Here is a 27,345-nt window from a genome sequence, read left to right on the forward strand (position 1 = left end):
AGTTTATTAATTTCTACAGACTGCAGGTGCAATGCAAATTTTGATCCAATTTTCGTTTACGCAACGCAAGCCACGCATCGGTAATGACATCATTATGTCAACCCTATGTTCATCCCCTTAGGGGAGATCTATTAAAATTCTAATTACGTAGTTTTCCTTTTTCCCACCTGCAGAATACATATGTTAAAATTTCAGCTTCCTAACATATCGGGACATATGAGAATAAGGGGGACATTTACTAAGCAGTGATAAAAGTTGAGAAGTGAGCCAGTGGAGAATTTGCCCATGGCAACCAATCAGCATTGACGTAACATTTATAATTTGCATACTATAAAAGTATACAGAGCAGCTGATTGGTTGCCATGGGCAGCTTCTCCACTGGCTCACTTCTCCACTTTTATCACTGTGATGAGTCAGTGAGTTAGTGAGGGCTTTCACTGTTGCCGTGGAGCTTTACTTGCAGAAAAGAAGATCATATACTGCACTAATAAAAGAGTAAAGGTCTGTCTGCAGCAGTGATGTGTGGCCAGGGTAGGCAGTGAAGGCAAAGGCTTACCTGTCATACTCCAGTATACTCTAGAGTTTTGACTACAAAAATGATTACAATAATACAAAGAAGATAATTAAAACTTTTGTATTACTCTATATAATACAATAATATTTGTATTATTTTAATCAGTTTTATAGTCATAGCATACCTCCCAACTTTGGAGAATGCTGACCCGGGACTCCTATGCGCGGCGAAGCACGCCCGTCCGAAAAGGGTGCGTGGTCTCGGCAAAAGGGGGTATGGCTTTGGGGGAATGCTGCGACCGCTTGCCACACCCCAGTTTTGTTTTCTGTCACTGAGGGGGCATGGCCAGCGCTCTGTGAGCTGCCGGCATGCCCCCTCTCCCTCTGTCTCTCCCTCTGTCTCCAGTGAATAGACGCTGTGCGCATGCGCACAGCGTCTATTCACCGCTGCTCTGCTAAACAGAGCAGTGACTGCCGGGACCTCCGAACTGCACCCCCCCCCCCCCCCCCCCACTGCGGGACACTGCAGTCCGCGGGTGGGACAGCAGGGCAGTCCAAAAAAACGGGACAGTTAGGAGGTGCAGTCATAGTTGTATTATTCTAATAATTTTATGTATTTGCCTCACCACATGTCACTGGTCTGCAGGACTGGAGGGGAAAGAGGATTAATGGGCGAAAGAGGAAAAACCCTGCCCATTTGGTAGGAGATGTAAGCATTGTGGCTAAATCCCAGTAATTAATTTCTGATAAATTAAAAAAATGTATCAAGATGGATTAAAAGTAGATCAATCAAGGCTTTGTGTCCATGAACTATGATTTTGACATACCTTTATCTGGGATGAGCAGCTTGCATGGTAACGATAATGGGGTGATAGTATGCTGATACACCAGGGCAGAGAGGCTACCTGTAATAGAGTATAATGCATGATCAGTGGTATGCACTACAGAAATATGTGACTATAACTACTAGATATAAGCCTTAGTCACACTCACCAAAATACGGCTCTTCCGCAACACCTTTTAGATGGACGCCTTTTGCAGATGATTCAATTAAGAAATGTCGTACAAGTTCATTTGTTGTGTTACCTATGGAAACAGCAATAATTGTATTGAAATTCTGCTCAATGATTGGATACCTGTATTGATGAATGTTTTTGTTTAATCTGAATGCTTTTTACATTTATATTTACATGTATGCACATAGACATTTAAGCACCCTCATCACCCACACACATTGTAGGCAGCCACTTTCTGAGTGTAACCGATATTCATGAGAATCTTTTAGTTAATAGATTTAAAGTGGCAATTTTAATAAATACAAAACTAAGTGTGTTTTTTATCGAATGTAATTGCTCCTTTAAATCCAGCAGTCGACTCCATCAAAGGCGTGGTGACTTCGAAAAGTGCTGCTTTGTAAATTCAGCTCTTAATATTCTTAATGGTACATAAATATACAGTACAGCTAAACAAATAAACACATGGGTCCAGACTGCATCTTTTGGGCCCTACACACTAGCAGATAAAACAGAATGATATGAACATTCTCGTTCATAAATGAACGAGAACTCGTTCATATCGTTCTGTGTGTAGGCACCAACGATTAACGATGCGAGGCCCTGCGCTCGTTAATCGTTGGTGCCCCGCCGCTTATGCATGCAGTCCAATATGGATGAGATTGTTCATATTAGCATGCAGTGCTATGGTGCCGGGTGACGGGGGGAGTGAAGAAACTTCACTCCCCCGTCATCTCCCCCCCGCCGCCGGGTCCCCCGTCGGCCGTATCCCCGGCGACGGATCGGCATGTGTGTAGGGCCCATTAAACAAAGGCATATGCATTGCAAAGTTATTAATTTTATCTTCATGCAATTAATTTTATTAATTTAAAAATGAATATGCTCTCCTCTTTTCAGATATAATACAATTTCTAAGTGGAACATTACATATATTTTATAGTGTTAAAGCAGACATTTAACAAGTAAGCAAACCATTATTGTATGGGTATTCCTAGCAAGCAAGGAGGGTATAGTGTAAATTTTTGCAGATGATACCAAATTGTGTAAGGTTTTAAATTCAGAGGGGGATGCTAAGTCTCTACAGAACGACTTATTTAAATTGGAATCATGGTCAGCAAAATGGAGAATGCGGTTCAATATAGACAAATGTAAGGTACAGATGGAGCCACGCTAATCGTGGCTCCGTCTGTGCCTGGGCACGCTCGTCTATCACCGGGTCCAGGGCACACACGCGTCTGTGACACGCACGCGCCCGTGACATGCACACACCCCATTCACTAAAATGGGAGCGTCTCAGTGCGCTCCCGGCGTAACTAGGCGGATGGATGACCTAGTCATGCCAGGAGTGCTCGTATGCGATGGAACCGCCTCAGATGAGTTCGGCTCCATCTGTAATGCACTTTGATAACAAGAACAAAAATACTATCTACATACTAATTGGGGAAAAACTAGGGGATTCTGTATTGGAAAAAGATTTAGGTGTTCACATAGATAACAAACTTAGCAGCAGTACCCAAAGTAGGAATGCGGCAAAAAAGGCAAACAAGGTATTAGCATGTAAAAGGGGGGAATTGATGCAAGGGATGAGAGTGTTATACTCCCATTATATAAATCACTGGTGAGGCCACATCTCGAATACTGCGCACAACTATTGGCACCTTACTACAAAAAGGATATCATGGAACTAAAAAAGGCGCAGAGACGGGCAACCAAATTGATTAAGGGGATGGAGATGCTAGAATACGAGAAAAGGCTTGATAGGCTAGGCATGTTTACACCGGAAAAAAGGAGATTAAGAGGGGGCATTATTAACATTTACAAATTTATAAAGGGTCAATACACAGAGCCAGCGGGGGATTTGTTTTTGGTAAGATTATCACAAAGGACACGTGGACACTCGCTTAGGTTAGAGAAGAGGAGATTTTGCACACAGAGACAGAAAGGTTTCTTCACAGTAAGGACAATACATATTTGGAATTCCCTGCCTGAGAGAGTAGTAATACTATGATAGTACTAGTAAGAGGGTAAATAATGCATATAGTAATAAAATAAAATAAAATATAATTAAAAAAAGGAGTACTTGACATAACGGCTAAACTTTCACCACAGTTAAAATTAGTCTTAAAATATTACAGCATAGGAGATCACTAACAGGTTAAACTCGATGGACAATTGTCTTTTTTCAACCTCAGATACTATGTTACAATGTATACTACTGGTAAACATCTGTAAACAGTGCTGATTACATTATAGGTTATCACACTCACTCTAGGTGCTATATACTGTAAGTTGGTAATAATAGTTCATTCTCTTGATCCCTCCTGGATCTTGCAACATAGGATAAGTGGCAAGACTTCATCGGAACATATAAAAAGACTTATCTAATTGTAAGATGTAAGTGAGGTGAGTCACTGTGAGTCAGACACTCTACTGCAATGTACACTTGGCAAAGTCCTTGCTAATTATCACCATCCCAGATTCCCAGTGACTAATGTTATCTTAAAGTACTGTACCTGTAACATTCACTTACAGTCACTTTTCTTTTCATACAAAAGACAAAAAACAGTTTGTATAGAAATTAAAGTGGCAATAAATAACTGCATTGTTCATTTCAGATAGAGTATGTTACAAGTAAGCCAATAGAGTAGATGCAAGATAACTTCAATCACTGAGATCAAAGAACAAAGAATTAATATAGAGGTTACTTTCAATCAGGCAATTAATTACGGTACATTGAAGATCCGAGCTTTGGCTACACTTAAGGGGGATACATACGTAGCGATAATCTAAGCAATCTGACTAGATTGCTTAGATTTTCAGCAAGATCGCTCCGTGTGTAGCCCTAACAGCGATAGCGATGCTGTTACGCACACCAGTGCTAACAGGAGTATACCGGTGTATGAACAGAGAGGGAAGTGAAGCAAACGAACTCACAGACAGTATAACATAACATACAAAGGAGGTGATGGAATAACTAATAAACACAAAGTGAACGGAGAAGCCCAAAGGCTCAGGAATTGGGTGTCTCCCTAGTGTCAGGAATGCTCAGATGGAATAGAGCGGACAATGAAGCGATGTGTAGTGATTTAACATGTGGAGCACCTGAAATGATGTTGCTAAGAGCAACAGAAAAACCCCCAAAGGGTTACCAATGGGTGTGGGAATAAACTCCTTGGTCAGAGATAGAAATATAGACACAAGGAGAGTATCCACAATCCTAACCCCCACTTGCAGGGCAAAGGTTCAGCTTACTGCCACTAAACTGACACCTGGACGCCCTGCACAGTGAGGGAGGATTAAGCAAGCAGGTCTGAGAGTACAGCCGCAAACCTGCTGGGTTCACAGAATAGCAAAAGAACCCCAGCAGGTCAAACAACTGACTCCAGTCTTACTGCTAGGTCCGGATTGGCAGAATGAAGTACCTAATCCCAAGGCCTATTCGCAGTAAGCAACAAGTAAATACAAAGTCACACAGTACTAGCTAACTCTCTGGAACTGACTAACAAACAAAGATTCAGCAGCATTTGCCTAGCCTGAGAGGATGGTTTATATAGCAGGTGCTGTCCACGCCCCACTCAGACCTCACAGACTGTGAGCACAAAACCAGCGCCGGATTCCCTGCCGTGCACAGAGCCTGTAACCACTACACAGTAAAAACCCGGACCGGAGTATCAGCTGCGCTCAGGTTACTTCGCTAACACTTGCCTCCCGGTTGCCATGGCGACGTGGCAGCACAGAGCAGGAGATCCTAACAGTACCCCCCCCTCTGACGAGGGGTCAAAGAACCCCTACCACGGGTTTATCGGGGAACTGCGAGAAGAAAGAGCGTATCAGTCTGGGGGCATGAAGATCACAACTGCGCACCCACGACCGCTCCTCCGGGCCATACCCCTTCCAGTGCACCAAAAATTACAGCCGACCCCGAACCATCTTGGAGTCAAGAACCCTTTCAACCACAAACTCCCTCTGACCCCGTATCAGAAGAGGAGAAGGTCTTCCACTGGAAGAAGGATTACTAACCGCCAGTTTTAAAAGGGAACAATGAAATGTTTTATTGATACCCAATGAACGGGGCAGATCTAACTGAAATGCCACCGGATTGATAACCCTGGTGATCTTATAAGGGCCTAACTTATGAGATGGCTGTCTCAACTTCAGATTCTTGGTGGACAACCAGACGAAGTCTCCTAATTTGAAGCTGCAGGGTCTTCTCCGCTTATCAAAAACCCTTTTGGTCACTAATGACACAGACACAAGGGCTTTCTTCACTTTCCTCCAAATACCTCTAAGGACCGAAACAACAGAGGAACCACCAGGCGTGGAATCCAGGGGGTCAAAAGAATTGGCCTTAGGATGATGCCCATACACACAAAGGAAGGGAGAGATCCCTGTAGTGAGTGAGCCGCGTTGTTATAGGCAAACTCCGCCATGGACAGATGAGCAACCCAGTCAGTATGACACTTGGAGACATAACACCTGAGGAACTGCTCCAAGGACTGGTTCACCCTCTCAGTCTGCCCATTAGATTGTGGATGGTAGCCTGACGACAAGCTCACAGAAATCTGGAGATCAGAACAAAATGCCCTCCAGAATTTGGCTACAAACTGGGATCCACGGTCAGAGACCACATCAAGTGGCAACCCGTGGAGGCGCACAACATGCTGCATAAATAACTCAGACAGGCGTCTGGCCGATGGCAACCCAACCAGTGGAACAAAATGTGCCATCTTCGAAAACCTGTCAACGACAACCCAAATGGCTGTCATCCCCGAGGATTTGGGCAAGTCCACCACAAAATCCATGGAAATGTGGGTCCATGGCTTAGACGGAATAGAGAGTGGATGTAATGGGCCGACAGGAACCCCTCTAGGAGTTTTATTTCGGGCACAAACGTCACATGCCCGAACCCACTGATCCACATCCCTAGCCACCGAGGGCCACCACACCGCCCTAGACAGCAACTCCCGAGTTCTGGCAATACCCGGATGCCCTGCCGACCTCTTGGCATGGAATTCCAGGAACACTCGCTGTCTTAACCTAGGAGGCACAAACAAGAGACCTACCGGAAGGCCTGGAGGAGCCTGCTCCTGTGCTCTAAGGACTAATGACAAGAGGTCCTGGGTAATGCCCACTTTAATACATGATGGGGACACAATGGGCAATGGCTCCTCGGTGGTCTCTTGAACTGGAGCAAAACTCCCCGAGAGCGCATCAGCCTTGATGTTTTTTGACCCAGGGCGATATGTTATCAAAAAATTAAAGCGAGCAAAAAACAAAGCCCATCGTGCCTGCCTGGCATTGAGCCGCTTCGCTGACTCTAAATATGCCAGATTCTTATGGTCGGTGAGAATTGAGACCACAAACTTAGCCCCCTCAAGCCAGTGTCTCCACTCCCCGAGTGCATCCTTTATAGCCAACAATTCCCGGTTACCCACATCATAATTCATCTCGGCAGACGAAAATTTACGGGAAAAGTAAGCACAGGGATGAAGGCGATTATCAGACACCCCCATCTGAGAGAGCACTGCCCCAATACCTATCTCAGAGGCATCCACTTCTACCACAAAAGGACGCTCTGGATCTGGGTGTCGCAGCACCTTGGCCGAGACAAATGCCCTTTTGAGACGGGCAAAGGCCGCTTTGGCCTCACAAGACCAGTGAGCAACATCCGCCCCTTTCTTAGTGAGTACCACCAAGGGGGCCACTATAGACGAAAATCCAGCGATAAACCATCTATAAAAATTCGCAAAGCCCAGAAAACGCTGAAGCGCCTTCAAACTAGTGGGCTGCACCCAATCCAGGACTGCCTGTACCTTAGAACCCTCCATTTGGAAACCTTCTGAGGAGATAATATACCCTAGAAATGCGATTTGCTGGACTTCAAACTCGCACTTCTCCAGCTTCGCCCCAAGCTGGTGGTCTCTGAGTTTCTGGAGGACTAAGCGTACGTGCTTCCGATGTTCCTCCAGGGAATGAGAGAAGATTAGGATGTCATCTAGATAAACAACTAAGAATCTATCCAAATATTCCCTGAGCACATCGTTCATGAATTCCTGGAAGACTGCCGGGGCATTAGAGAGCCCAAAAGGCATCACCAAATATTCATAATGCCCTGAGTGGGTATTAAAGGCAGTCTTCCATTCATCCCCCTCTCTTATTCGGATTAGATTGTAAGCACCGCGTAGGTCAATCTTAGAAAAAATGGTGGCAGTACGAAGCTGGTCAAACAAAACCGAAATGAGAGGCAGTGGGTACGAGTTTTTAATCGTGATACGGTTCAATTCCCTGAAGTCGATGCAGGGTCGCAATGAACCGTCCTTTTTACCCACGAAAAAGAACCCCGACCCAACTGGGGACTGTGAGGGTCTGATAAATCCCTTAGCCAAGTTCTCCTGAATGTACTCTGCCATAGCCTGAGTCTCAGGACGTGACAGGGAGTACAACCTGCTCTTGGGAAGCTTAGCATCCGGCAACAAATCAATGGCACAGTCATAGGGGCGATGGGGAGGTAGCACCTCCGCAACTTTTTTGGAGAACACATCCGCAAAATCTGCATAACATCCTGGCAATCCTGGCAAACTTAGCTGCGAGAGCCTGACTGGAAGGCTCAAGCAACTCCTGAAACAATCACTACCCCAACTAAGAATCTGCCCAGAGACCCAGTCAAATTGAGGGTTATGGGCCCTTAACCAGGGTAACCCCAAAACCAATGGGGCAAAAGAACAGACAGTCACATAAAAAGACAATTTTTCAGAGTGTGTGGCTCCAATAAACAAAGGAATTTGGCTGGTGCAGGAGGTAATTTTACCCTGGGACAATGGTTCCCCGTTTAACCCACAGATCTCAATCTCTGATGCCAAAGGTACTGAGGGAACAGAGTGTTCCAGGGTGAATTGACGGTCCATGAAAACCCCATCGGCCCCACTGTCAACAAAGGCTTCAGTCTTGACAGTTTGACCGAGGATCTCCAAAGTCACCGGAATGAGAAAAGTCTTTTTGGGAAATTCTGACTTCTGGCCTGACAGGATATTTCCCATCACCCTCAGGCCCTGAAGTTTTCCGTTTTTTCTGGGCATGATACTACAACATGACCTTTATTCCCACAGTACAAACACAAACCCTGCTGTCTCCTCCGCGTCTTCTCACGCGAGGAGAGGCGGGTAGCCCCAATCTGCATAGGCTCCTCGGAATATTCCTCAGAGTCTGAGGTTCCCTTGGGAAAAAAGGAAACTGCGGTCTCCCTTTCAAGCCTACGCTCTCTCAGCCGTCTATCCACCCGGATGAATAACTGCATGAGCTGATCTAAGCTATCAGGCGAGGGATATTGTACCAGTTGGTCCTTTATCTGGTCAGAAAGGCCCCTTCGGTACTGGTTTCTCAGGGCTGGGTCATTCCACTGGGTATCATGAGCCAACCTCCGAAACTCCGTACTATAAACCTCAGCTGGCCGTCGCCCTTGCTTAAGAACCGTACTCTGAGCCTCGGCTGAAGCCATCTTGTCAGGGTCATCATACAAAATGCCCAGTGCCGTAAAAAAAGCATCAACACTTTTAAGCGACGGACAGTCAGGCTGTAACCCATATGCCCAGACCTGTGGGTCTCCTTGTAGCAAGGAAATCACCATGCCCACCTGCTGAATCTCCGACCCAGAAGACTGGGGCCTAAGCCTGAAATATAGCTTACAGCTCTCCTTGAAACAAAAGAACTGCGAGCGATCTCCAGAAAAACGATCCGGGAGATTTACTTTCGGCTCCTTAACCCCTGAACTTGCCGCTGCTGCTGCGGGAGCTCCGCTAGCGGCCTGCGGGGTGTTCATTTTAATGGACATCTCATTAAATTGTCGAGTCAGGACCTGCACCTGATCGACCACCTGTTGCAAAGTATTTTGAGGGGTATGCTCCATATTCCCACAAAATTTCAACAGGAGTAGGGCTGCTGAATATGTTACGCACACCAGTGCTAACAGGAGTATACTGGTGTATGATCAGAGAGGGAAGCGAAGCAAACGAACCCACAGACAGTATAACATAACATACAAAGGAGGTGATGGAATAACTAATAAAGACAAAGTGAACGGAGAAGCCCAAAGGCTCAGGAATTGGGTGTCTCCCTAGTGTCAGGAATGCTCAGATGGAATAGAGCGGACAATGAAGCGATGTGTAGCGATTTCACACGTGGAGCACCTGAAATGATGTTGCTAAGAGCAACAGAAAAAACCCCAAAGGGTTACCAACGGGTGTGGGAATAAACTCCTTGGTCAGAGATAGAAATATAGACACAAGGAGAGTATCCACAATCCTAACCCCCACTTGCAGGGCAAAGGTTCAGCTTACTGCCACTAAACTGACACCTGGACGCCCTGCACAGTGAGGGAGGATTAAGCAAGCAGGTCTGAGAGTACAGCCGCAAACCTGCTGGGTTCACAGAATAGCAAAAGAACCCCAGCAGGTCAAACAACTGACTCCAGTCTTACTGCTAGGTCCGGATTGGCAGAATGAAGTACCGAATCCCAAGGCCTATTCGCAGTAAGCAACAAGTAAATACAAAGTCACACTGTACTAGCTAACTCTCTGGAACTGACTAACAAACAAAGATTCAGCAGCATTTGCCTAGCCTGAGAGGATGGTTTATATAGCAGGTGCTGTCCACGCCCCACTCAGACCTCACAGACTGTGAGCACAAAACCAGCGCCGGATTCTCTGCCGTGCACAGAGCCTGTAACCACTACACAGTAAAAACCCGGACCGGAGTATCAGCTGCGCTCAGGTTACTTCGCTAACACTTGCCTCCCGGTTGCCATGGCGACGTGGCAGCACAGAGCAGGAGATCCTAACAGATGCGCAGCCCCGCGCATCGCTATCGCTGGTGCTAGATTGGCCTGCATGCAGGCCAATCTAGCAGGTCGCTCATTTCACCCGCTGGGTGAAGTGAGCGGCCCCCGTCTCCCCCCGCATGCTCAGCACAGATCGTGCTGTGCTGAGCGGCGGGAGAGATGTGTGCTGAGTGGTTCGCTCAGCACACATCTCTCCTGCATCGGCCCGTCTATATGGGCCTTTAAGGGGACACACGGAGAGATCCATGCTTAAAATCTAAGCAATCTGACTAGATTGCTTAGAAGTTAAGCACGGATCTCTCCGTGTGTATGCCCCACGGCGATAGCGATGCGCGGCTAGATTGGCCTGCATGCACCCGCTGGATGAAATGAGCACCTTCCCCATCCACCCCCTCGCTCAGTACACTATGCTGAGCGGGGGAGAGATGTGCGCTGAGCGGTATGTTAGATCGCGCAGCACACATCTCTGACCATGTGTACTGGCTATTACTCTTTCTATTATTCACAAAAAAAGTTCAGAAATGTAATGTAAAATTATAAATTATTCTGATGATTGATTCAATTTTACCTGATACTTGCATTAGGGTTGGCCATTGACTTTAGATGGTTAACCACTAATGTTAGATAGTTTTGTTAGTGATGGTGCAGATCCAGTTGTTCTCCACCATCAATGGCACAGAGCCCCCCCCCCCCCCAGTAATATTTTTGACCTTGGTGCCGTCCTGGCCAGAGCTTAGCCCCTCGCTACCAGCTCTGATTGGCCCACAGCACATTGAGTAATAGAGCAAGGATGACCATCGGTGGGTGAAACCGTTGATGGTTTCCCTATGGATGATTTTATATAATCGAAGTTCACCACCAATGGTACACACAAATGGTTAACATGCCAGTGACCATTCCTAATCTGCATACAATAAATGCAGCCACTCTGTGCCTGATCACTAAGCTCAGTCAGCTAACATGGCATAAAACCTTGATTCTGCACCGAGATCTCTTGTCTGCTAGCCTTGTGACCCCTACTTCTTCAGCTGCTTTCTTGTAAATATTGGGTCATCTCCCAAAATGGCTGCCACTACTGTTTGTGTGTTACTGATACTGATTGAGACAGTACACAAACCTGTTTTTGATGGCATTCCTGGGACCTTCATGGCCAGCCCAAAGGATCCTCGGTAAGATGTGCTGTCTCGTATAATGAATGTTCCAGGCACTTTGTCCTTCAGGAACTCAATGGCTGTGTATAAAATAAGAAATGCCTATTTAGTTAACACTTACACTGAAACACATCATTGCAAAGATTTTTATTGTGTTAATTAATGCCCCCCAAAAATCTTGTTTTCATCAGTCTTGCCATAAACAGGGGATAAAGGAATATTTTTTGTCAGTCACTGAGCGCACTTATGCCCATACCACTTGAATTCAACATTTAAAAACTGAAATCACCTATGCACTACTCCCAAACTATGTAGGCTACCCTAGGATGCTCTACACTTGACTCCTCAATTTGGCTATATCTATAACCAAATAGGCCACAGAGCTTACTACAGAATTGTCCAGCTGAAACCACCAAACTTGTTGGGAGATATGCCTGTTATTATTAGCTCACCATCCTGAATAACTGATCTTAGGGCCTAATTCAGATCTGATCGCAGCAGCAAATTTGTTAGCAGTTGGGCAAAACCATGTGCTCTGCAGGAGAGACAAATCTAACATGTGCAGAGAGAGTTAGATTTAGGTGGGTTATTTTGTTTCTGTGCAGGGTAAATACTGGCTGCTTTATTTTTACACTGCAATTTAGAGTTCAGTTTGAATACACCACACCCAAATCTAACTCTCTCTGCACATGTTATATTTGCCCCTCCTGTAGTGCACATGGTTTTACTCATTTGCTAACAAATTTGTTGCTGCATTCAGATCAATTCCTAGACAAAGGAACAAACTAAAGGGGAGTGTGAGTTACAGTAGGACATTGTATTTTTACCATGTTTGGTAATGATCAGTTAAACACAAAATCACGGTGAGCGGTAAAGATATGTCCTCCTACTCAAGTTCTCACTACATGCACCAACAGATTGGCTTGAAGGTGAGAAGTGCTGTCAGTACCATGTTTCCAATTATTAAGGACTCCAGGAATGAAAGTAAAATATGCTGATTATCATGAAATTTCCATTAATTTATAAAGGAGAATATAAATATAAAAGTAATAGTAAAAAGAACAGAAACCCTGGTCACTCATTACTGTAGCCATGGTAGCGTCTAGATTACCTTCGTGGAGAGGACCTTTCCCATAACCCCCTGGGTCCATGTCACATACTATTTGTAATAGTAAAGTGTGGCGAGCGAAGCAGAGTGGAGCGAGACACCGAGCCCGAAGCGTGGCGAGGGTCCAATGCTGCATAGAAAAAATAAATCCCCCAAACGAACGGAGAACGAAGAAGACATTTAGGTGCTGTAAGGGCGGAAGTTCTTTCCTGCCCTCTTGTTTTGTCACATCCAGGTCCTTACCACGAAGGCAACATAGACACAACCCTGTTCCCACTCTTTCCATGTGATAGCAGGAGGATCAGAATGAGTCATACGAAGGATGATTTTAGACAATGGTCAAGATAACACGCTCAACTCTGACTGTGGGTTATTTTAGATTATAAATTGTCTCACTGTGTCGGAATGATTTATGAGTGTGCAGGCACCATTAAAATATAAAAATAGCTTTTGTGGTCTGTAAAATTGTAAGCATAGGTTTTTTTTGCCATGTTTAGAATCATGTTCGGTTACTGAGAAAAGAGGTATACACATTTTACACTTTTTTTGTGATAAATTTTACACTCTCATATATCACATCCCTGGACTATAATTTTTCATAAATACTGTAGACTCGCTATCTATTGCTATATAAAATCATAGACTTGTACAAGATCCACAGTAACTCTTAGAAGTTTTTTCATGTTGAACCACAAACCATATTTTCCGAAAGCGTATAGATGATTTTACCTTGGTCTCGTGTGATGTTGGCTTTAAACCAGTGTTTGGAAGTGTCCATCACAAACTTCATGCCATGCTGCCCCTCTTTTATGGTACCTAAGCAAGAAGCAAAACCAAGTAGTCCATTAAGATACATGTATAATAGTAATATATAATAGTATAATACAATAAGTTAATGAGCTTAATTTTGACATTTTTTACTTAGTGCATTACCATATCAGCAATTGTATAGGGAAAGTCACTTACTGTCTGAGCAAGTTGGAATAGAGGATTCAGAGCAGGTTTTGTTGAACGTGGAGGAACTTTTTCTTCTGTTTCCACCCAGAAACCGCCTTGAAGATTTGGGGGAGCTGTCTCCGTTTTCCAGGCACCCGTTAACCAGAAGGATGGGGATGTCCATAATAGAATTGTTGACAGAAGGGGGGCAACTGTTGGCATGGCCATTTGTAGGAGTGCGAGGAAACGTCTTGGACTTGTGGTCAAAACTGCCCTTGTGCTCAAAGTGATGTATAGATGTGGTAGTTGACATGATACTAGGGCTGTTCAGATTGGAAAATGAGCCAAGTGACCCAAATGGGCTGTCTGATAATCTTGAAGGAAATTGGTGACCATCAAAGTCATCATACTGAAGAGACTGGGTGCTGTAAAACAAACAGGACATTACATTTTATGGTGGAACCTAAATCATCCTTTATATACCTGATGTAGAACATGAACAATTACCGAGCTGATAATCTTCCCTCCTGAATAACCTCTCTGCAAATATTGGTGACAAGTGTTGGTGTACTCACCTTCCCAGAATGTAACTGGTGTCTGACCCAGGGCTTGTAGACATGAAGGAACCCTCGTTGTTGAAGAATGAAGGTCTTATGTCATGTGAGCTGTCTGAGCCAAGTGATGTGGATATTGTAGGGTTGTATTGTCGTGACCTCTGAAGTGGAACAGCAATGATTTCAGTGGTTTGGTAGGAACTTGCAGCAGATGGATATTGATGATGACCTTGGTGCCCACTGACATGTGATTGGGACTCACCGAAAATAAGGCTGCTATTGGGCGTACAGTTTTGTGTTCCCCGAGCAATCAGAATGCCTTCAACTTTTGGGGTGGGACTAGAAGAACGTTGTATATTCTCCTGACAAACCACTCTTGTAGAATTCACCCTGCCACATTTAATTTCTGGGAAAAGAGAAACAGTATGTTTATTTCTTAACAGTATGTGGTGTTTTCCTTATTGGTTTTGCATTGCATGAGTTTAATAAGGGACTAATTAAATTATAATTATTGTATTAATTGAAAATAATCAACCCTAACTATTCATGTATTTTCTTTAATAGTATAAATTGCTCTATATTGATAAAAAAAAAAAATAATCGGTGAAGCTTGTAGGACATAATTTACATTTCACTGTCCTATTTTGCCAGAGTGCTATATTTTGAAAATCAGAGCAGATTTTTAAAGCAATCACAGTTTACAGCCTGTAGCAAAAATGGTTGTGTCAATCTCTCATGGAAAGTGCAGTCAAATGTCTGAGAATATTAATGTTCCTTAGTGTACTGAACATCTAAGAGCATGCTTGTACCTGTAAAGAGGCGTGATTATATCTAGGCAACAAAACACTTTAAAATCAAAATAAAGACTAGACTATTAACACATGCCTTTGAAAAAGATGTCCATTTTATTCATTGAATGCGTCTTAAGATAGCATATGGGCTCCGGGCTCGGAAAACTGTGAATCCCTACCTTTACTATAAATTACTAAACATTTATATGCCCTCGGGTTTATTATTTGCTACTCATCGCCCTGGAAACCTAGTAAGTGGGCCTAGACAGCTCTGAGAAGGAGACATCTGATAGCATGACCAGATGCTGGTATCCCTCTAACACACAGACTTAACACCTTCTAAATACTTCAGTGAGATACCTGGAGAACAGTAAGTTTGATAACATTGGAAGTTATAACAAGAAAAATGTGGTGATTACAGTGGGTGGATCACATATATGATGGTGGAGGCACAGTTTAAGGACAGAAACTTCCATTGCTGGACATCCTATTAATTTGTGTTTAAAGAAAAGCAGCAATCCCACCATAGACTTTTCAAATAATTTTTCATAGCCATCCACCTACAAATCATTATTTCCATTTGAAAACCTTTGTAGAGGAAATCAAGTATGGCTGCCTTATAAATGCTTTCTAGCAGTCATGTGAGAGCAGTAGTGGTGGTGGTGGTTCCAGTGGGGAGGCGGGGGCGGGTATGTCACATTAGAAACAAAGCTCTGTGGGGCATTTAAAAGAGTTTCTGTCCCCTATATCATGTGCTACATGTCTGTGGTTGCCATGGTAAATCTGTTGAATCAATTGTTAGTAGCAGCCCAAGTAAAAAAAAAAAAAAACAGGAGAAAGGGTAATTACCAAGCTGCCTACGGCAGTGATCTATGTTATAAAGCACACATCCCTTGATTTAAATACATTCAATATAGAATGTAAAACAGCAATGTACTGTATATTTAAATATGAAAGCCTCAATAATTAAGTTTATTTTTTATTGAATGAAAAAGTTTGGCTTTTTAGCTTACATAACTAGATTTCTACATAGACATTGATGAAATTTTTTCAGAAAGAGCCGTAAAACCCAGTTAGTAATGTTTTTATTGCATAACTTCCAAATCTGGCACAGTTTTATCTAAACACTTTAAGCTATGCAGCCCCATACTAATCTCTCTCTGTCTTATTGTCTATGCATCCTGTGACATCACGGACCACTCCTGCTCCTGCGAGCATAAACTTGAAACAAATATGACGGTCGTCTTGTGGAACTTCACGGTAAGACAAACTTTTCTTAGTTAATAGCTTATGCTGCCTCACTGGGTCGGTCTGATTTCATCAGGAAACGCAAGCCTTCCAGGCATCACATTTCATGATGATCAGAAACATAACAAGTCAGTACTGTGCCTTAGTTCACTAATCTGCCAGGCCCTCAGGTGGCTGTATAAAATGTTTGTTGAGTCTGGCTGCAGTTATACAAGATGTAACATTACCATAGCCACAGGACTCCATATAGTTCTGTGGTGGCATCTCACTGGGGGTGTGGTCCCACCTACATTTGGCAGAAATGCACATTTTATTTTGTGGTCTTGTTGTTTCTGAAACATGCATATATTTTCCCAAAGGTTTTGGGCTATCTGAGACAGGATTCCAACACCTTTGTGAGTCTTACAGTACCTGAGATCAATCTGTGCCACAAATTAAAAGTGTAATATCAGTACAGTATATGCAACAATTTACATGAACTCCCTTATTTTCCACATTAAATGTACATGACCACTTAAGATAAATTAAGTACCCGTTAAACATTCTTTAAATGAAAAATTATATATATACTGTGTATGTATGTATATATTTAAGTATATATATATATATATATATATATATAGTGGCAGGTAGGGAGACACTCCTCGGATTATCAAACCTCAATAAATGTCCGATTCATGACCATATATACTCTGTATTGGGCATTAAATGGACAATTATTGAGGTATAAAAATCCGAGAAGTGCCTCCTTATCTGCCACTATTAGTTAGACCAGTGGTTCTCAAACTCGGTCCTCAGGACCCCACACAGTGCATGTTTTGCAGGTAACCCAGCAGGTGCACAGGTGTATTAATTGCTCACTGACACATTTTAAAAGGTCCACAGGTGGAGCTAATTATTTCACTTGCAATTCTGTGAGGAGACCTGCAAAACATGCCCTGTGTGGGGTCCTGAGGACCGACTTTGAGAACCTGTGAGTTAGACCACTCAGCTGTTTTTTTTGAGGGCACTCAGGTATTATTGATTGCTTCTATGGAGTGCTGGTCTCCCTGGAATATATATATATATATATATATATATATATATATATACACCATGGAAAGATGAGGCGTCACTCGGAGACTTTTGAATCATAAAAACTTGTATTGGTGCAAAATCAACGTTTCAGGGTCTCCCCCTTCGTCAGGATATGTGCAAAAAAAAGTTGATCAAACCTCATATCAGCGGCAAATACAGGGCCAACGTTTCGGTACCAAACTGGACCTTTTTCAAGACCAATAGTGTAGCAGTCACAATCACTGCTATACTACTGGTCTTGAAAAAGACTGGTAAGTGCTCTCCTTATTAAACTACAGTAGTATAGGGATACTGCTGGAGCAGGTAAATCCCTGGATTTGTGCACCCCAGCTTATGTGGAAAGGTTATTACTTGTGAGTGCAACTTTACTAATATATATATATATATATATATGTACATATGCAGTATTCTGTATATAATACTGAGGAGTCAGGTGCAATATGTATGATGATATTAACTGTGCCATTAATATGAGGGATGAGAGAATTGTAGAATTGTGATATCCTTTCTGCTAAATAAGGACCAGGTTATACAGATGACTATGACATGATATAAACCTGAATCAAAGGTAATGAAAAGCACTACATATTGTTAAAGTATCTGCTCAATAAAATATTCTTCACTATACAGCAGTAGAAAATCAGTATTGTAAACAATCTGAGTGACATACATTCTGAGAACTAGCTTAAAAAACAGAGTTTCAGTATAGGACATTTTTACTTAGAATGTTTTTGTGCTTCATTTACCTGTAGGACAGGTGGTCTTCACAGTCCCTTGACTACATGGCTCATGCCTTTTTACCACCAGCTCAGAGTTAAGAGGCAAAGGTTTGAAAGTGGGATCCAGCTGCAAGATGAGCTGGTTCAGGTTATCTATGGATATGTCCAGTGATGGAGATAAAGGATCCCCTCCATTGCAGACCTCGGGTACTGATCCATGTATTATGTTGTGCGGGTTAGTTCCAACACTCTCTGGGAAACGCTGGTGAGCATTCATAGGGTTGTGAGGCGCTTCCTCCACAGACTTGTATAATGAACTGGAGTTGTGTTTCTGACCACTGTACCGAGCTGTATCAGCCAAACTATTGGCACATACTTGTGATGTCATATTTCCGACACATTTTTCTGAAGTGAAGTAAGAGTATTTAGTTGTCATCGGAATGCCTCTTGGCTGAATGACTTGTCTGAAACCCCCTCCTTCTTCTTTGGGTGCCATGCAAACTGACTGTCCCACACGCAACACATGGTTGGGTATTACATGGGACATAGTGGGTTTTATTTATTGTCAACTGGTACAAATGAGTCCTGCAAGAAAGGAATGAAAAATAGCTTAGGCAAAATGTGTACAGTGAGAGGAGATGGATCTCTAAGGTCAATAATAGTCCAAGGCAGAGACTAGCAAACCCAGTTCTACATTGGTAATTATACAAGAACACATAGAGCCTTGCTTATTAAACCAAGGTCCATAACACCAGCGGAAAAATAATATTTCAGGGGGAGGAATTTTGATTCATGCTTATACTTTAGTTGGCTGCCAGTGTACTCACAGTGTGTGCATGGATCTAAATGCAGATATTTGCCTATATGCAGAGTTTGCGCCCATCTATGTGGCTGCACTGCCACTATCCACCTGCTTGTGGAACTAACCATCATCACATCTGTACCATCCCTATACCAGATGCAAGAGATCTGTGTGAAATCAGACTGTACTCTGCTCGTGCTTAGGTCAGCATAGCCCACACTTCTGCCTACATGACACACCCTCAGTTCACTAAGCCTACATGTGAACTCCCCATTGCCGTCCAGTTACACTTATCCAGCCACAAGTGGAAATGCAACTAAGGTATTTATGACTCTGAATAGTCTGTAGTCTGATGCACGAGTAGTGCAAAAAACGGCAAGAGCCATTCATAAAATGGAGTTTGACAGAAACCTTATTCGCAAAGATCAAACTCAAGAGTATTCATGTATTTTGAATTGAATGTATGGTGCACATGCCATTGTGGTTTTCTTGCAAGAAAACCTAATATTTCAGAAATTAGGCACAAACTGTTATCATTAATCACTCGGTAGAGTTGCCATGCTTACCTCTTGTGAGCTCCCAACTCACCACATGTTTAACTTTTGCGTAAAGTAAGAATAATTTCTACACTACACTAATACTTGCCAATTTAGGCAACAGGAGGTCTAAGAAGAGGAAAAGGCAGGTGGGCGGGATGTGTATAGACCCCATCAAATTGCATCCTCACAGCCGCACCCCCTGCAACATTTTGCCAGAATTCCTGGCTTTGCGATACCAGGGGCAGAGGCACCATGATGAGATTCATAGCCAATTTTGTCATCATCCGTGTCTGTCAGCGGGATACGGGAGAGTTGGCCATTCACCAAATTTGGGAGTCTCCAGAAGTTACAATAGAGTGGTCAAGTGTGTTCTATGCACGGTACAGTAGACTAAATTAACATAAAATTGTAGGATATATTTAACTCTAAATATTATAAAAAAACAAAAGATAACAATAAAAGATAATATCATATTGCTAAACATCATATAAACATTACCCTTATTTACATTGAATGTTTTTACTTGGAAGGCTGCAGATTATGCGGGCAATTCAATTTGGTACAAATTGCCTCTCACACATAGCTTTAATAGGTGTTATATTCCCAAAATGTCTAAATGTCTTTTGGTCTCCAGCACATTACACATGTTGAAACAATGTACGAGGCAACTTGTACATAACTGAAGCATTCCCAAAGACTTTAATGACCTTGAAAGATAAGTTATTATGGAGCTATTTGTCAGTTAGGAAAGTAGAACTTTGATATGATGGGAGGAATTGGGCGGATTGAAGGTGTTCCCTTAGTAAAGAGAAGGGACACACTGATGAACCTAGTTTTATGGAGCAGTGCAAAAACAAGATTACTGAAGCAAGATACAGGGGTGGGGAGGGTGCAGTTATAGAGGCTTTGCAGAGGTGAAACATGATCATTGTAACTCAGAGCTGGCTGTGTTAGGATTTCATCTGTGGACATACTGTACTGTACTGTACGTAATGAAAACATTCCAAATGATCCCACTCATTGTCATGATTAATTAAAAATACAATGACGTAAAACAGAGCAGTATTTTAAGTGAAGGCCAGAGAAGCTTAATAAAATGCTAATTTTCGAAAGGGTTAGCAGATTGTTTTGTAATGTGACATTGACATTTTTCCACAGTGCACCTTTTCAGGTTGTATTTGTTAGCGCTGGTGTGCACCTTGTGCTCTGTGCCAAACTGCTCTGCGGCAAAGTGAAGGTGCTTCCTAGTGCACATTTAGTGAAATCCAGTGTTCAAACACAAGCCTCTGATCATAAGGAAATTAGTCCCATGTAAGGGAGACAATCCCTCTCATTTCCATTCATAATAGTTATACTCGCCCTCTTAGCTCAATGGCCCTTGTCCTTCCACTAAATTATGAGGTATTCCTATCATCATATAGGGCCAGAGGTGGTCATGATGCCCTACTTACCAGTAATAAGTTAACATATGCCATATTAGCTTTTGCTTAATTCTACCTGACTTTGGGGCCTATTTACTAAGCCTTGGATGGAGATAAAGTGGACGGAGATAAAGTACCAGTGTAATCGACTCCTAACTGCCATGTTACAGGCTGATTTTGAAAAATGACAGTTAGGAGCTGATTGGCTTTTACTTTATATCTCTGCACTTTTTCTCTGTCCACGGCTTAGACCCCTTTGCCCCCACTTGCTGAATATTGTGGCTGCTGCTGCATACAACTATGATCATATTTTAGGTTTCCAGCCCCATGGCTTCTGATTTACACGGGACAGGCCTAAAATGTTACTTATCTAATGATATTTTCCCAAAGTGTGCTCTCCTCATCATAACAGGGCTAGTTGGAAAAGACTTCTAGAATATTTTATATTAGTTGTGATGTTAAAAGAATGGAGTGAACTTTATGCACTTAGAATTTTCAACTCACCTAAGACCAAGTGCTTTTTTTCTGATGATACTCACTGGTACACAGTGCTGGCACTATTTTTGTATCTTTTTATTAATTTTGGCAACTAGTTCCAGAAGTAATTCTGTGAGGAGCTCTTGTGCATTGCTTTGCCCAAGACCTACAATGCTGTTAACATGGCCCTATTCATATTAGTTCTGAAGTAGACAAACTAGATAGCCAAATGTGTCCATGGTGATTTCGCCTTGGAAATCAAAAGGAAAGACATCTTCAAAAGCAGCATTATCAACAAACCAGCGCTACAAGTAAGTGGGTTCCACAATATCAACCAGGGGGACAAGTAACTGTGCGGAAGCCAAATCACCCTATTTTCTAATGACAGTGAGGTTTTCAAGTCTGTTCCCTTGAAACATCACTATACTTCAGTATTGGCAAACTGTATAGTACAATTATTTTTCTATTTATAGGATCCAATACTCAGTATGTGCTCTTATTCTCAGTGACTTGTAAATGAGTTATTTAGAATACAAAATAATGACATATTCAGCAAGGTATCTGCCTAGACTTCCCTGCACAAGATGTGGTCAGAAGTGCCAGCCTAGCAGCCAAGTGTCCTGAGAAAATATAGTAAAGTGATTTCAGCCACTGAAGAGCTTGCATTTAATATATGTGGTATATTTAAAGCTTGGTACACATCTGAACGATGGTGTGATCCAGCGATGCAGCAATGACATGTATCGATATATATATTGCATCGCTGTATATACTACACAATCTGTTGTATGATAACGCAGTATATTGTTATAGGCATAATGTAACAACACTGCGTTGTATGGGGCATTGCCCCTTCTGATGTGCAGCACATCAGAAGGGATGATGCCACGATGAATTGGGTGAATTTGAGAGTACACACTACAGTATATGATGGTTGTTGTGATCTGTTGTGGTGTGTGATACAAAATCCCCGTGGTCGGGATGCTGGCAGTCACATGACTAACACCGGCATCTCAACCATGAGAATGCTGACAGGAGATGGGGTCATTATTTTACCTCTACCCTAACCTGCCTGGGGTTGTGGCTACAGCTAAACTCCCCCCTCTAGTGCCTAACCCCCCCAGGTCCTAACTTTAACAGGGCGTCTGATACTTACCCTCGGGATGTCGGCATTTGGTGTTCAGGTGCCGAGATTCCGAGTGGTGTCGGGTTTCTGGCGTTGGTCACATGACCAATGGCATCACCAGTGCAGGGATGCTAATCACATCCCCTGTTGTGGATCTCAACATCGTCCAATATATCATATATTGTGTTTATAGAAGTTTTTTTATAGATTTTTTTTGTTTTTATTTTGTTCAAATACACACAAAACAAAATTCAAACACAAAGCACACAAAATATCAAATAAGACCTTAAAATGAGTGCAAAGAGTGACTATTTCTAACATTAAAAACAATTGGCCTGAGCATAAGCATGACAAATTATTTTTATGTTTACGGTTTCAGGAGACAGGTGGAATGGTAAAACATATATGTTATGAATATTATTCAAATACAGGGCATATACATAGTCCTTTGCATGTGGCCTTGGGCAATTTGTGTAGACTGCGTTCTACAGTATTCTCATGTTTGTGCTACAATACAAACTGCATTAATATTCACTTAGTGGAGATATATAGCTCGACACTAGTGTAAAATACAGTGTGTTCTTTAAGAGGTGTGTATTGTGCTGTTGACAACTTTCCACTGACGGGGGGGCACCGTGGAATCCTGAGGTGCCTTGGGGCACTTGCAGGGGTTCCCTGGGTTAGTGATCCAGAATCATATCAAATTATTTATGATCAATGTAACAGACAAAACCAGTGGTGGTGGCTGCCAGTCAAAAAATATGTGGACAAACAGGAGCAAATACTGTCCCTCACCACATAACTGATTGTAAGGATGACATATAAACACAATTTACTTCATTTCATATTTTTTTCAGATTTTTACAATAAGAAACTTTTGGCCATGGGGTGCCTTGAAGAAAATCTGGATATTCTAGGGCGCTGTGATTCCAAAACGTTTGGGAACCACTGGTGTATATAGTAACAACAAACAAAAATAATAGTGAATTATTTTGACTAAAAGATGCTAGGCACACCCAATTCAAAGGGCACCAAGGCCATCATTAGGATCACATTAAGCTTTCCTGATCAGGTATGTCTTGCTCTTTTGTCCTCTTTCTTGTGATTATTGATGTTTTACTAAAGATAGGGGGTAATTCAGAGTTGATAGCAGCAGCACATTTTGTTAGCAGTTCGGTTACGGTTCATTGCAGCAGTGCCAACGGGTCAGTTCTGAGCATGCATGGTAGACGCAATGCGCAGGCGCGTCGTTGCTCGGCGACGGCAGTCGCTGGCCAACAATGCCGGGAACGAAGAAAGCGGTCACATCGCGGATTGCAAGAAGTTTGACAGGTGGGAGGTGGATCAGAGTGTCTACTCACCGTTTTCCGGGCGCTGAGATCCGAACGCGAGCGTGTCGAGGCGTTTGGAGGGCAGATGTCTGACGTCAATTCTGGGACCTTCATCGCTGGATTCATCGCACAGGGTAAGTAACTGCAGGGCTAGTCTTCTTTAACCCAAACCTTTTTAGCATAGCAGGGCTGCACAAGCAATCGCAGCCTTGCTATGATAAAATACACTCCCCCATAGGCGGCGTCTAGTTGATCGCATGAGCAGCAAAAAGTTGCTACGTGCGATCAACTCGGAATGACCCCCCCATGTGCACTGCAGGGGGAGGAAGATATAACATGTGCAGAGAGAGTTAGATTTGGGTGGGGTATGTTCAAACTGAAATCTAATTTCAGTGTAAAAATAAAGCAGCCAGTATTTACCCTGCACAGAAACAAAATAACACACCCAAATCTAACTCTTTCTGCAAATGTTATATCTGCCACACCTGCAGTGCACATGGGCCCTCATTCCGAGTTGATCGCTCGCAAGGCGAATTTAGCAGAGTTGCTCAGGCTAAGCCTACGCCTACTGGGAGTGTATCTTAGCTTCTTAAAATTGCGACCGATGTATTCGCAATATTGCGATTACAAACTACTTAGCAGTTTCAGAGTAGCTTCAGACTTACTCGGCATCTGCGATCAGTTCAGTGCTTGTCGTTCCTGGTTTGACGTCACAAACACACCCAGCGTTCGCCCAGACACTCCCCCGTTTCCCCGGCCACTCCTGCGTTTTTTCCGGAAACGGTAGCGTTTTTTCCCGCACGCCCATAAAACGGCCTGTTTCCGCCCAGTAACACCCATTTCCTGTCAATCACATTACGATCGCCGGAGCGATGAAAAAGCCGTGAGTAAAAATACTATCTCCATTGTAAAATTACTTGGCGCAGTCGCAGTGCGAATATTGCGCATGCGTACTAAGCGGAATTTCACTGCGATGCGATGAAAAATACCGAGCGAACGACTCGGAATGAGGGCCATGGTTTTGCCCAACTGCTAACAAATTTGCTGCGATCAACTCTGAATTACCCCGTTAGTCTAATGTTCAGTCTATGTAACAGGTCAGTCATCAAGTGACTGAATAGTGTTATCTTCACCTACTGTACAAGCTTCTAATATGATTTGGTGGTTTACAGCAAAGGTTTCCCTGGTAAGACAGGGCCTTTTGCAAGGCACCTGAAAAATATCTTGACTGCCACATGTATTAAAAGCAAGCTTTTTAGTAGAGATGTGCGCGAACCCCCATGTTTTGGTTCTGGATTTGGTTCTAATTCACCATGTTTTAGTTTTGGATTTGGCAAAACTTACCTCAAGTTTTTTGGTTTGGATTCGGCTTTTGGTTGGGATTTGGATTCCTTTAAAATCAATGAAAATCAATAAACATTGATAAAAAAAATGATAAAACGCCTAAAATCATGTAATTTGGACCTGTATCCATGGAAACCGAAACCGAGTTCACTTTTTAAATCTGAGTTCCGAATTGACAACAGACTCAAGCCAGGACTCTGTTCCACTCGGAACCCCAAACTTATTCCGAACTGGGACCCGATTAGATACGGAACCCCTAAGTTCGGGTGTGTTTGTATTTCAGGAAAACCAAACCGCACATCTCCATTATTCAGTATACTTTTTAACTTTCAATTCATAGACTAAAAGCAACATTGCCATCCACATTTACTAAAATCAATGTATGTTAAACAACACATTCTTATTCCATAAAATATGTCCTCTGTCTATCCTATTTATATATGTGTAAGAAGTACTAGTGACAACAAGAATGTACATATCCTGTAACTTACATTACAGCTAAAAGTGTGATAAATGCATGGGATTGTTACTTAGTAGAAATGATTCAGAAACAAATGCAAACAAGAATTATATTTTTGCTGCTAAATATTAATAATAATAATAATAATAATAATAATAATAATATAACTTTTATAACAGAAGAGTACCCAAGGCGCTTTCTGGAAATATTTCTATTATTTTTGTCTGTTAGCTGCAGATATAGCAAATTTAAAAGCAGAAGTGTATGTAAATTAAATGAGGTATTTATACTGTGTATTAAAGAAAAAAAAGCATACTGTACCTCCTTTGTATTGTACTGAGTTGTATGTGCCCTTATAGATCAGGAGCTGCCTTTAGCTTAGCTGGGAAAACTGTGCCTTGCATGTTGGTTATATCTAGATGTATATATAGACAGAACAGATACACCCTTAATGTAACCCTTGCACTGCTGACACACAAGAGGTGAGATCAGCACTTCTGTGTGACACAGCCTGGCTGGAATAGTTAGTGTTAATAATTCGGCTTCCCACACAGAGTGCGTGTTCCCTGTGCCTGTAGGCGAGAAGACACTAGTTACGCCCCTGTGGTGACGGGGATGGGAGAATAAAGGTGTGAAACAACTCCATTTGATGCTGACGTCAGATTCATCTGTAGTGGAGATTGCCAAAACAGAATGCAAAACATATATATTCGGTTGGTCATTGGTGGTCATTCTGAGTTGATCGCACGTAGAAACTTTTTGCTGCTCGTGCGATCAACTTGACGCCGCCTATGGGGGAGTGCATTTTAGCATAGCAGGGATGCGATCGCTTGTGCAGCCCTGCTATGCTAAAAAAGTTTCCTGCAAAACAAGACCAGGGTCAGACCTCCTTACCATGTGGAAGGTCCCGGGATTGATGTCAGACATCCGCCCTCGAATCGCCTGGACACATCTGCGTTCGGATCTCCACGCCCGGAAAACGGTGAGTAGACGCCCCGGAACGCCTCCTCCCTGTCAATCTTCTTGCGATCATGCCAGCAATCACTTTCTTCTTTGTTCTAGCTGCTGCCTGGCGAGCAAAGACGCGCGTGTGCATTGCGCCAGCCGCGCATGGGCAGTTCCGACCGGTTTGCAACGCAGCGAAGAACCGCTGCGTGCGAACGGGTCAGAATGACCCCCTTAGTGCTATAACTTAAGCTGCATACACACTGGGCAAGTGCCCAGTGTGTCTGCTGAGAGATGATGTGAAAATCGATGGCCGGAAAATCGCACAGTGCATACACACTGAGCAATTTTCACTGTGGCCAGTGATGTTTACGGGGTGAACCACTTTCCACTGTAGGAGACTGTGGAAAGTGGTCACTCGGGCAGTAAAACAGGCCAACAGATGACGGCGGCTAGCGATGATGCGGGAGCGCGCATCAGCGCTCATCGCCCGGCCATACACACTAGGTGAGTTTGAGCTCAAAGTAGCTCAAAACGCCAAAAATTTGCTACTTTGAGCTGAAAATCGCCCAGTGTGTGTATGCACCTTTAGTGTACCAAACGTTTAATTAGAGTCGTATCCAAAATTTAGAGGTGATGGAAGAGTCTATCATGAATACATCTTTTTATAACAGACATCACGGATTCCCCATGTACATGTACTATTATCTATCACATTGGTGTGACAGTTGTAAATATAGAGATACTGTACTAGAAGTTTTTGCTGAGTTCTCTGACAATAGCTATATGAACTTTATTATACATATCTTTAAACTTGGAATGATTTCTAATATCCATACGATTTCTAATGGGGGTAAATCATAATCTGAACTTTTAGTTTTGGAGCAATGTATTACAGCTGAAACGCAGGATATAGCATAGATATCTATAGACCTCTCTGGGAATGGTTATATAGTC

The 27,345-nt window shown here is 42.8% G+C and overlaps 1 protein-coding gene across 1 annotated transcript in view; it reads right to left on the reverse strand.

Moving 5' to 3' along the window:
* Window positions 1-25,983, reverse strand: part of TNS4 (tensin 4) — a 47,747-nt gene extending 21,764 nt beyond the window's left edge. Inside the window, exons 1-8 of the mRNA XM_063959792.1 lie at window positions 25,765-25,983; window positions 17,971-18,528; window positions 14,130-14,514; window positions 13,585-13,979; window positions 13,348-13,434; window positions 11,477-11,590; window positions 1,507-1,599; window positions 1,341-1,418 (exon numbers count right to left, since the gene is read on the reverse strand). Of these exons, the coding sequence (XP_063815862.1) occupies window positions 1,341-1,418; window positions 1,507-1,599; window positions 11,477-11,590; window positions 13,348-13,434; window positions 13,585-13,979; window positions 14,130-14,514; window positions 17,971-18,490 (1,672 nt within the window). The 5' untranslated portion in view covers window positions 18,491-18,528; window positions 25,765-25,983. The remainder of the gene's footprint in view (window positions 1-1,340; window positions 1,419-1,506; window positions 1,600-11,476; window positions 11,591-13,347; window positions 13,435-13,584; window positions 13,980-14,129; window positions 14,515-17,970; window positions 18,529-25,764) is intronic.
* Between the last annotated feature and the right edge of the window lie 1,362 nt (window positions 25,984-27,345).

Source organism: Pseudophryne corroboree, chromosome 3 (genome assembly GCF_028390025.1).
Source record: "Pseudophryne corroboree isolate aPseCor3 chromosome 3, aPseCor3.hap2, whole genome shotgun sequence".
NCBI classification, from domain to species: Eukaryota; Metazoa; Chordata; class Amphibia; order Anura; family Myobatrachidae; genus Pseudophryne; species Pseudophryne corroboree.